Source organism: Podarcis gaigeae (genome assembly GCF_964106915.1).
Source record: "Podarcis gaigeae genome assembly, chromosome: 15".
NCBI classification, from domain to species: domain Eukaryota; kingdom Metazoa; phylum Chordata; class Lepidosauria; order Squamata; family Lacertidae; genus Podarcis; species Podarcis gaigeae.
Genome location: NC_139692.1, coordinates 28,013,145 through 28,025,379, shown reverse-complemented (window position 1 = coordinate 28,025,379; position 12,235 = coordinate 28,013,145). Strand labels below are relative to the sequence as shown.

The 12,235-nt window shown below is 45.0% G+C and overlaps 1 protein-coding gene across 8 annotated transcripts in view; it reads left to right on the top strand.

The window, feature by feature from the left end:
* Positions 1 to 12,235, top strand: part of PRDM10 (PR/SET domain 10) — a 78,312-nt gene that overhangs the window by 57,399 nt on the left and 8,678 nt on the right. For all 8 annotated transcript variants that reach the window (XM_083714355.1, XM_083714353.1, XM_083714356.1 and 5 more), the window contains 5 exons: positions 994 to 1,341; positions 5,467 to 5,622; positions 6,968 to 7,147; positions 10,394 to 10,504; positions 11,754 to 11,954. In XM_083714355.1, the coding sequence (XP_083570481.1) occupies positions 994 to 1,341; positions 5,467 to 5,622; positions 6,968 to 7,147; positions 10,394 to 10,504; positions 11,754 to 11,954 (996 nt within the window). The remainder of the gene's footprint in view (positions 1 to 993; positions 1,342 to 5,466; positions 5,623 to 6,967; positions 7,148 to 10,393; positions 10,505 to 11,753; positions 11,955 to 12,235) is intronic.

Here is a 12,235-nt window from a genome sequence, read left to right as displayed (position 1 = left end):
TTGTATTTTATGCTGTTTTTAAGTTGCATTTTAATCAATGCTTTATATTTGCTGTTAGCCACCCTGAGCCCGGTTTTTAAACCGGGAAAGGTGGGGTATAAATAAAAAAATTATTATTATTTTATTATTAACCATGTGGACTAGGGCTGATGGGAAGAGCCACAGTCCGCCCCCCCACCCCCGTACTAGGACAGCTTGTGCTGGTTGGAGAGCCTCTCCTCCCCTCCTGTTAATCTGTAGTTAAGGAGACTATAGCTTAAGTGGTAGCAATGCTCATAGAAGGCCACAGATTCAGTCCCTGGCAGCTCGCATGGAACAGGAGTCACCATGCATTTGCTGAGAATTACTGCCATTTGTTTTTCTGCCATGGAAGGCTTTCTTCCATAATGCAATGGGCCTGGAATAAATTGCATTTCAAACACCTGGGGGTTCTCTTTCTTTCTTTTGATTGAGATCCTCGAGTGTCACTGCCAGTCAGAGCAGAAGCTATTGGGCTAGATGGACAAATTAATCTGACCTGGCATAAAGTGTTCCTCTGATGTGATGTCTTCACACATCTGGGGTTTCCCTTACCCAGTTTCACATTATTGCTTGCAAGCAGGGGGTTTGCTAGGTGAGGAGGAAACGCTTAACATGACGGTGCCCTGTCTTGTGTTTCCTTAACAGAAATAGGAGGGGGGACCTGACACAGGAGAGTCGCTTTGGGCAGCAACCCAGTGATCTATGTGTGGTGCCACAAACCAGGGCAAGAATCTGTCAAAATGTGTCTTGGTGCAAATGATGGGAAGTCATAATTCAAGCACTAAAGCCCTGTGTCTTCCTAGGCTCTGCTGCCGACTCACCGTTGTGTCCTTAGGCAAATCCATTTACCTCTCTTTCTGTTTCTCCGTGTGCAGACTGCAGATAGGTCCTAGGTGCTTTTTATGGAAACACAGCTAGCTAAAACCTTAGCTAGTTGACACGGCTTGTTGTTTTTTTAATGTATCTTTTCAGAACGCAGCTCTCCAGCACTTGTTCATCCGAAAGTCGTTCCGTCCCTTCAAATGCTTGCACTGTGGGAAGGCGTTCCGTGATAAGGAAAAGTTAGATCAGCACTTACGGTTCCACGGGCGGGAAGGAAATTGTCCTCTGACCTGTGACATCTGCAACAAAGGCTTCATTAATACCAGTGCCCTGGAGAGTCACATGAAGTTCCACTTGGACCAGAAGACCTACTCTTGCATTTTCTGCCCCGAGTCCTTTGACCGCTTGGATCTGTTGAAAGATCACGTGGCGATCCACGTTAACGATGGTTGTTTCACCTGCCCTACCTGTAAAAAGCGCTTTCCAGATTTTATCCAGGTGAGTAGTAGGTGAATCAAAAGCACTGACTTCTAAAGCTTTTGGCAGCTTTGTTCTTAGCTGAGCCTCTTTGTTGTTTTGTTTTCTCACAACGGAGAGTTTGTAAGGAGTCCCAAGCTGCAAGATTAATTGAGATCTTTGCTTTGCACAGTAATTTCTGTGTAGGAAAAAATGTGCACACCGTCATTTATGAAATGCATTTTGAGAGTTTACTCTGCTTTCGGTGCTAGGGTTTGACAGCTTGACTTACTAATTAAAACAATGGCTCGAAACCAGTTACAACATTTTAACTGATTAATCATCTGCCTTCATAGCAATTAATTGAATAACAAATTGAATGCATTTAGGGATATTTACAAAAATGCGAAAACACAATTTAACAGACAGAAGCTATTCATTGTTATTGGAAAGAAAGTCTTTAATTCCTGCACTGAGGGGGTTGGACTGGGTGGCCTTTGGGCTCCCTTCCACCTCTGCAGTTCTCTGATTCTGATACTCTTATTTTATTCTTCATTACAGTAGCACTTTAGAAACAAAATAGCTTCAAAAACAGACAAACTGTGCCCTTCACTCCATCTTGCAAATTAAAATTTGATCCTGGAGAGAGTGACCGGCCTAAGGTCATGCAGTGAGTTTCGTGGCCAAGGGGGGTTTCAAACCCTGGTCTTCCAGGTCCATAGTCTGACACTCTAACCATTACACCATGCCGGTTGTCACAAGTAGACACTTGCCATCGCTGCCAGATGTTTACAAGGAGGGCACAGAAGAAACTGAGCCTCATTGTTGGAGAAGGCCCTTCTGACAGGGTCCAGTCTAAGATCTCAAAAAGGTTTAAGACGTATTCCAAGACAGGTCTGGCTTCAGCTGTGTTGAAGGCTGAGCCTTTACCTCCTGTTGTTGTGCCATCATTGAAGGAAGAGGTTCCTCTTTGGAGGCCCATGGATCCAAGGACCAGGAATCTGCTCCCCACCCAACTGGTGGTTAGTCTAAGCCAGCCTCCCCCACAACGAGGCAACCGCTTCTTTGGCATTGAAGCTAGAGAGAGCCTTGGATTCAAAACAGCCAGCATCTTCAGACTCTTTTGGCCCAAGAAACTGGTTAACCATCAGCTAATTTTCAAGACATGCCTACACATCCTCCACATGCTGCTGGTTTGCTGTGGGAACGTTTATGGTGCTACAGTGCTGTACATATATGATCCGAGCCGCTACATTTTTTGTTTCTGTTTTGGAATTTTTTACTACCCCATTCCATGCAGTTTTGTGTGCATAATTAAATATGTTTTATCTGTGAAGTGGCTATTACTTTTCAACTCCCTAAGTGCTTGCTTTGAAAAGATAAAGTAACAAAATCCCTCTGCAGTGTCATTAGCGCTGGAAAAAAAAAGTAGGATCTGTTTTATCTTTAGTGCTCAGATGTTGAGGTTTCACTGGATGTTTTATCAGAGATCCTGTTGCGACTCGGATGAAACAAAGGCAGGATTCTTTCTTGGTACCACTTAGTACTTTTGGGGGGGAGAGAGGTGTGGGGGAGACTTCTCTACCCCCCAAACGCTGAACAGAGCTGGACACAATTCTCAATCACAGCTCTGTTATGTAGTTGTTTGCGTATTGCATTCACTTGAGAGGACCCTGGATGAATGTGATAATCTTGCACCCGAGCGTCCAGGGGGAAGGGCAGGGAAGTTCCCTGGGGCAGAATGTGCACTGGCAAAGGCAAGGTCAGCCTCTGTTCCCCACAGCCCAGGGCTCTGGAGTATATATGGTATCTCAGGCATATTTCCAATGTCTGGGCCATTGTCTGGCAAACAAAGTAGGAAGAAAGTACACAGGTAAGCCGATTTCTTGATTCTGGAAAGTACTCAAAATGAATGAATGACACTCTTGATTTTTGTAGTTAAGAACATAAGAAGAGCTCTCCTGGATCAGGCCAATGACTCCTGTAGTCTGGCCCAGATGCCTGTGGGAAACTCGCAAGCAGGATTTGAGCACAAGAGCACTCTCCCCTCCTGTGGTTTCCAGCAAACTGGTATTCCAAAGCATTGCTTCCTCCCAACTGTGGAGGCAGAGCACAGCTATCAGTGAGGAACTTGACTAAGGCGTTGGGCAGCAATAAGACAATAAAGCACTTGGCAAAACAGCTCAGTCCTAGTGGTCACAGCAACCCTTCCCAGTAGGTCTTGCCCCAATGAAAGAGCTGCAAGGACTGAAGGTTCCCACCTTCCCACTGCTCCCCAGTTCCTTCCCCAGCAGTCTAAGGCTTCACTGTCTTGCCTCTCATTGCTCCATCCACTTCATTTCTCTGAGTTTTGGGAGACCAGGGGGGAGAGGAGCTGGTCGCAGCAGGAGGGGGAGACAGCCTGGCTTCCTCACCAGCCTGCCTCTTCTCTGCCTCTTGGCCCCCTTCCTCTCCAGCTTCTGCTCCTGCCTCTAATTCTAGACTGCTCTCTGCCAAAACCTCTTCCTGCTCACTAAACCCTGTTGCCTCTTCAGCTTCCGACACCTCCTCCCAGTCTGCTCCCTCTTCTCCCTCTCACTACTCATCGTCACCCTATCACCTGGCTCTGAGCCTGCTTCCCCAGGGGGTTCCAACTGGTGCCTCCCCCCCCCCACTCCTCTGCATCCAGCCAGTCCATGACATCAACCATCATGGCCAGCCGTTCAGATCAAGACCTCTTGCAAGTGACAGGAAGGGGAACAAATGAACACATTCAAATTATTTTATTTCAGTGACCAAAGATCACAGACACAATTACTTTTGTCATCGTACAAAATAAATATTCTTTCTACTTCCCATTTCTCTCAAATAGCTCATCACTCGTTTTGTCCATTCTCTGAATCATAAACTCTTGATAGATCTCTGGATCCGATTATAGTTCCCTAATCATTGTATCTTTTTAAAAAGACAACTCAGTCATGCAGTGTCATCAATCCCAATAATTACTGATGAAAGTGTGATGGAGGATCATTTCCCCAAAGCTTCAAAACTCGGTCTTTTGGCCAGTAATGCAGCTATCCACAGCCAGCATTTTTCATGCTCATCATTGGCCCAGATTAACTGGATATATCCTAGATAGCAGCATTTGCCAATTGCCAGTTCCTCTCTTCCTAAGGCCACAGTATTATCCACTACTCTGTAGGCCAGAATAATCCATGCCACTAACAGATGAACAAGTTATATACTATTACTACTACTTATAATAATCATAAACCACCTAAAATCACTAACCACAGTACTAAATTTAAAATAAAACAGGTCATGCCTGCAGACGTACTGTTTTTAAAAATGGCATTACCTAGCAGATAGGACTTAATAGGAAGAGAACTTGTGCACTGAGATGGTATGAGGTCATCAGTGGGATGAGATTGAGGAGCAAATATGCTTCTGAAAAGAGCCCCTCGGGGATTTGATTTGCTCTGTGCCTTTCTAACAATGTGCAAAGAATAGGTTGCAGCCTAGTAGTTGCATGAAGTACACAGTGTCTCATTTGTTTTCATAATAAATGAAAGTTTGAGCACTTTTTTTACACATCTGGATTAAAATGTGGTGGGGCTACTGACAGCTAGATAAAGTTCATCTGGGGACCATATTTGGCTATTCCTGTTCTGTTAACTATGATAATTCCAAGATGCTGGTTTGGTAAAATTATTTCCTTTTATCGGATGCTGTTCTGCTTACAGTAGCAGACACAACACTTTGGATGCTGTCAAAAACTATTCTGAGCAAGGTCACATTGTTTCCCAAATAAACAGGTGAATATTCATTCATATTGCTCCTTTCCCTTCCGTGTGGGTACTGTGAGCAACCCCTACCCTGCCACTTAAAGATAGTGTTTTGCCGGAAAAGGCCAAAGAGCGCTTCACAGTTGTCCTTCTTTGTCTCTTGGATGCTTAGAATTCTTTAGAACTGGATTGCAAAGAAATCAGTTGGTTGTGTTTTCTTGAATGGTTCAAGGTTTCTTTTACAGTACTATGTGCAGATGGATACTTAGCAAAGGAAGAAACTTGAGCAATAACAGCAGTAGAGTCTCCCACTAGTGCCACTAAGTGGAATTGCCTGTTGGTCCATTTGCTGTTATGTTTGAGGGATAACGTTTTGGTTTTCCCCATTGATAATCTCTCGCAGGTGAAGAAACATGTACGCAGCTTCCATTCAGAAAAGATTTACCAGTGCACCGAATGCGACAAGGCTTTCTGCCGCCCTGACAAGTTGCGACTCCACATGCTGCGGCACTCGGACCGCAAAGACTTCCTGTGCTCTACGTGTGGCAAGCAGTTCAAGGTAATGTGGTCAACAGGTTTGGCATGTGCTGTTACAGGCAGGGACAGAGCGACAGCTTTCTCTCTCTCTTCGCCAGAACTGATTTTTCACAAACGGACATAATCTGCCAGCACACAGAGTCATGCTGAATTTGGCACACACCAACCCACACTGTGAACATTTTTTTGCAATGTGCACATATGCAAGCATGTGGGTAGTGCTTTACCTCAGCAACTTGTGAGCAAGTGGTTCATGAAAAGTCACCTTAGAAATATATTGCAAACTAGTGAGTCACAAATGCCTTCCTTTTTATTCCAGCGTAGTACACAAGTCCACGTAATATTTCTGTTACAATTTCTGCTTATGAGATCAGACCAGCCTTCCAAACAAATCTGTAGCAATCACTATACCACACAAATTTTTATATGCTTTCGTGCCATTGCGTGCCTATGCTAGGAAAGAAAAAGAACCAAGTTTTGTAAATCTTTTCTGCCCGGTAACTTGGAGGTTTTTCTTAAATGCCACAAGTGACTGGGTAAGTGGCTATTTACAACCCAGGATGAGATTTTCTGGTGTGAAATTAGGCCTGCTGGCAGTGAACTGAAATCTGGAATGTTTCCATTTGTTATCAACATTAAATTGTAAATTCCCTGGGCCTGGAATGTGTCTTTTCAGCTTGTGGCACTCTGCAAAGCATGCTATACCTTGATTTGTTTAGTCATCTTAGTTGTGTTCAACTCTCTGTGATCCCATGAACCAGAGCATTCTTTGGAAACTCTCACTTACTTCTCAAAGCTTCTCCTTTTTTATGTCCAGGTGGATCAGATTTAGTCTAAACTCTTGGCTATGACCTGTCCATCTTAGGTGGCCCTGCACGACATAACTCATAGCTTCTTGGAGTTAATCAAGCCCCTTCGCCACGACAAGGCGGTGATCCATGAAGGGGATACCTTGATAGAGCTGTGTAAGAACAGTAAGAATCTCAGTTTGCACTTACTAGTGCTCAGCCACACAAGTAACAGGGAAGAAAAATATTAATTTAATGTACATGATGCGTCAGGTTGACCTATTGTAATGGGCCTAAATGCTGGTAGGACCACAGTGGTGAAGAATTCTTTCTCTTTCATTGTGAGCAGTGCTGTTAACAAGCAACTTCAGTGACTCCCGGAAGGGTTTTCCATTTTCTGCATTAGAAAACCTTACCTCAAGTGCCAAAGTGCTTTCTCTGCTTTGCTGACCTTATTTTTTGACCCTGTGATTTGCCCAACATTCTGTCGTCTTACAGTAACATGAAGGTAACTCGGAAGCGTATGTATTTTCCGCATCTGATTATTGTGATTTTCCTTTTCCACCCCTCACCTCTCAGAGAAAGGACAAACTTCGGGAGCACATGCAGAGAATGCACAATCCGGAAAGAGAAGCAAAGAAAGCCGACCGAATTAGCCGCTCCAAAACATTCAAGCCCCGGATAGCCTCCACAGACTACGAGAGCTTCATGTTCAAGTGCCGCCTGTGCATGATGGGGTTCCGGAGGCGAGGAATGCTGGTTAGTGTGAGGATGCTGGAAGGGCTGCATGGATAGCTCAGTTGGTTAGAGCAGAGGTTTTCAAACTTTTTCAGTCCACGGTTCCCTTGGTCAACTGCATTCTTTCTGCAGCCACCCCTGTGGGGCTCAGGAGCCCAGTTATGTCACCCCTTCCCTGCAGAGCTAGCAGCCTCTCACACCTTGGGGAATGCTCCCCCAGCCTCCTTTCCTCTTCCCTCTCCCTGGGAATCCTCTGTGCATCCGCTGCTTCCACCCCTGGTCTCTTGAGCTGCACCCCCAGCGTCAAAGAGAGGTACCTCCCCACACTGCCCCACGGGGGCCTGGGACTTGTATGTCTATTCCCAACAGCAAGGGCTAATGGACTGGCTGGCTGGGCTTTCTTGCCCACTTGCTTGCTTACTCCGAGGCTGCCTTGGCTTCTGGCAACCAGCACCCCCTGGCCAGCCCCAGAGGCACCATTTGTCTGCAGTGTTTGTAGCCAGGGCTGCTGCAACAAACAGCTGCACAAGCCTTTGGAAGGCAGAGATGTGAAAGGGCATCAGAGGAGGGAGAGAAGGAAAGAGAGACAGAGGCCAGTGTTGCCCATGGCACCCCTGACCAGCATTCAAGGCACCCCAAGGTGCCACGGCACACTGGTTGAAAACCACTGGGTTAGAGCATGGTTGCAGGTTTGAACCTTGTATGGGACCAGGTGCATGTTCCTGCATTCTAGGGGGATGGACTAGATCAGGCCTCCTCAAACTTGGCCTTCCAGATGTTTTGGGACTACAATTCCCATCATCCCTGACCACTGGTTCTGCTAGTTAGGGATCATGGGAGTTGTAGGCCAAAAACATCTGGAGGGCCAAGTTTGAGGAAGCCTGGACTAGATGATGGTTAGGGTCCCTTCCAACACTACAATTCTGTAATGCTATGCCCCAGCTTCCCTTGAGATCTTAGCCCAGGCTTCCTCAAACTCTGCCCTCCAGATGTTTTTGGCCTACAACTCCCATGATCCCTAACTAGCAGAACCAGTGGTCAGGGATGATGAGAATTGTAGTTTCAAAACATCTGGAGGGCCAAGTTTGAGGAAGCCTGTCTTAGCCAGTCAATCTCTGCCTATTGGGAATTGGTTTCACTAGGCAAGAAACCTCTGTGAGCTTGTGTTATTTCTTAAGATACACATGCAAATTTAGAGCAGGGAACACAATGGTGCAGACACAACTCACTCTTCACCGTTGCACCGTCAGTGAAAGTTCTTTTGTTCTTTCAGTTCTTCAGTCTTGTCCCTATCATTTATCACATTCCTATCCTCCAAGGAACTCAGGGCACTTCCAAATAACCTTTTTATTGAGCAACCATCTTGATTTGTTTTCAGAGACCTTAGGCAACACCAGCTATTTAACAAGCATTCATTCTGATTTGTTTGTGTGGCGCTTAGATGATGTGCCCATGCAAGTGCTTTTATTCCATGCTTTCCAATGCATTTCCCTGCCACTTCCCTTATCACGAAAAGTCTGATATTTTGGGGAAATGGCTTTGTTGTGCTATAGCACCAGATCACCTTTCATTGCGCAACCTAAATTTGCTGAAAATAGCAACCGTCTGGAAGTACTCTCAGTTTAGCATGTGTGATTCTATGCTATGTTATCCTGTGAAACGGTGGGTGGCTGCTCAAAGACATCCATTCAGCAGAGTAGGATCTGGTCTCCCACATTCAGGTGCTACACTCTCCCCATTCGTCAGAGTGGTTGTCAAATCTGGGGCCTCTTTGCACGAATACCAGGCAGCAAATTCAGCATGCAGTGGTCTGTAAAGCTACTATTAGTAGTAGCAGCAAGTGAGTGACATGAGCCCCCCACAGTTTGCGGAGAAAAATATAGCAGCTGCCACAAGTCCAGGAAAAGTGTTTGCCCTCTCTGGACAGGCCGGTATCGTTCTATGGCCCTGTAAATTTTGCCAGCATGTGCTTAGCTTATTAGCCAGTTTGGAATTATTTGGAAATGCTGCCAGGGAACTTGTGTTTCCCTAACTCGGTGGATTTGGTATGGCAGAGCAGCGTGTAGACATTACATTACACCTGTGTGGATAAGCTGGAGCAGTGTGAATCTGGCTTGTGTGGCTTTGGTAGGTGCCTGAAGCAGATCTATGGCTGCATCAGCAAGCGCCCACCTGACAGCTCAGCTCGTACGATTTACTGTGCCAGCACCCACTTGCTTTCAGATGCTTTGCAGTGGCACAGTGCAGGATGAGTTACAAGCTGAGCACATGTTGGAAAAAAAATCACACAGCTGCTTGGGCATGTGCTAAGCATACTGATTCACTCAAGTTCTATTCACAACGCTCCTGTTTGGTGGTGTGAGTTGGCCCTGCAGCACGTGACATCTTTCTTAGGCACTTTAGTAAATCAGACTAGGCTTTCAGCATTTTCCAGTCCCCATACTAGCGATAATAACACTTAGCTTTTATACAGTTCCTTCCAAGGAGTTAACAGTGATTCACATGCATAATCACAATGATCTTTACAAGAGCCTTGGAAATCAGGTCAGGAGGGAGACTGAAGATGAGAGAGGGCTGCTTGGCTTCAGGCTTTCTCGCGAGGGAGGTGAGATTTAAACCAGGGACTTCCAGTTTTACAATTTAAGACTGCAAAAAATAAAACATGATCATTCACCATGGCACATATCTTCTAGTGCCATTTTGTTTGCCTTTCCATAACCTGCTGATATAAAAATAGGTCTATTAAATGGCTGCTTGATAGCTTGGTTTCATTGCTGATATTATCTGCAAATGAATGCTAACCATCTTAAACAACAGATAGATCTGGCACAGTATTTCCCAAACTAGGGAAGCAAGAGCAGTGGTGAAAACAGCTGGAGACCCAAGTTTGGGAAACACTGATCTAGCACTTCTGAATAGGTCTGTAGCACTGAGCCAAATGTATTTATTCATGTCATTGTTGCTCTGCCTTCCCTCCAGACAGCTTAACAGTGATGTGCATTGTTCTACACACACACATTTTATCTTTATAACAGTAGATTAAGCTGGGAGGTGCTTGGCCCAAGTCACACAGTGATCTTCATGATCCGAGTGGGGTTTTGAACCTGGGACTCCTTGGTCTAGTCTGACCCTCTGGCCACACTTGTTCTCAACATTTCAGTGGCTTGAAGCACAGGCCTTCCTGTTCCTGTTCCTCACGGCCACATGAGCCAGCTGTTTAGCTGTTTGCTGTAACATATTTTTTATTCTGCTGCTTTTTCATCTTAGGTGAATCATTTATCAAAGAGACATCCAGACATGAAAATAGAGGAGGTGCCAGAGCTAACATTGCCCATCATCAAGCCCAACAGAGATTATTTCTGTCAGTACTGTGATAAGGTATGAAATGAACCCACCTATCCCTTGGTGCGTGCATGGAATCATACTCCATGTATAAAACTGTAACAGATCTTGCAATTTCCCCCTTTTCTGATTCATTTCTTTTCCTGTTGAGGAGAGGACCAAAAAATATTTCTGCCACTCTAATAAATTCAATGGAAAGCACTTGAAGAAGAGAAGTTTGGGTCTGAGCTCACAGACTACTTCCAGGGATCTAAATAGAACATTTCCATAGAAGAGGTTCCAAGGTGTTTTACAAATCGGGAGGTTTATTGTATTGTGCTGTTAGGTGGTGTAGAAGGGTCTCACTCTTAACAAGCAACAAGTCATTTTCCCACTTGAAATTTGTAGGATTTGAATGAGCTATAGTTTCACACTGAATGCCTATGTTTGTCAAAGTCGATCCATGTTAATCAGAAAGATTGACCTAGTGTCGGGCAGGGGAGCACAATCAGGTATTTACCTAGCATAGTATTTCCTAAAACTGAATTGGATTCAAATAAGCTGAGAATACCAGTCATGGACCTAAGCTCTGTTCTGTAAGGTACTCCATAAAGTTTGTATCAGTAAATATTGTGTAGGATCCTAGAACTAAAGTCTGCATCAGTGCATACTAGAGATTTATCAAATATGTCATTTAACTGTTGTATTTAGAATCTGGATGGTGAAAGAATAGTAAATGGGTAGATTGATGATTATGGTCATCTATATGCTGCCCATCTGACTGGGTTACCCCAGCCAAAACAAAACACAATACAATATTAAAAACTTCCCTGACCAGGGCTCGAACACTAGATTTCAAGTGCTTGCTAACTGACTTTTTTATGCTGATGTGGTAGTTGTTCTATATTCATTAATATGGCATAGAAATGTGTGATCTTGCATAGTGATGCAGAACGCCAGACGAAAGGCTCAGTGATGGGACACCTGTGGCCCTTGGATGTTGCTGGACTTCAGCTCCCATCAGCCCCAGCCAGCACGGCCAATGGTCAGGAATGGTGGGAGTTGTAGTCCAGCAACATCTGGAGAGCCTCCACAGGTTTCCCATCCCTGGGCTTTATAGCTCTGTAACACAGTTAACAATCAAAACCTGCATATGTGAGTTGTATGAATATAAGAAAACCATGCATCTACAGCACTCAGCTGCTGAGAATGTTTATTACAGAGGATTGCATATTGTGTGGTTGGAGATAGATGCCTGCTTTCAGCAGAGCGTTATTTATTCACGGTCCAAATCTTCATCTCACAGGTTTACAAGAGCGCCAGCAAACGCAAAGCCCACATCCTGAAAAACCACCCAGGTGCTGAGCTCCCTCCGAGCATCCGAAAGCTACGTCCAGCAGGCCCAGGAGAGCCAGATCCCATGCTAAGCACACACACCCAGCTGACAGGCACAATAGCAACGCCGCCAGTTTGCTGTCCTCACTGTTCTAAGCAGTACAGCAGTAAGGTACTGTGGGACTATCACTCCATCCAAATGTGTGTCCTGCTCGTGGGTGTTTTCAGCAATAACAGGTTTTAATGTATAGATGCAGTATGTCTATTCTCATATCACCTGTTATCAAGCATCAGAGATGCCTAAATGTACCTCATTCATTAAACAGTGGACTAGACTAGGGGATTGGTAGTCATGACTCTAAGATCAGATACTTCCTTGGTTTTGCATCGCGATTGTGATGCTCACCTCACTAACTAGTGCTTTTACTACTAAGGATCCTGTTTAGGCATTAG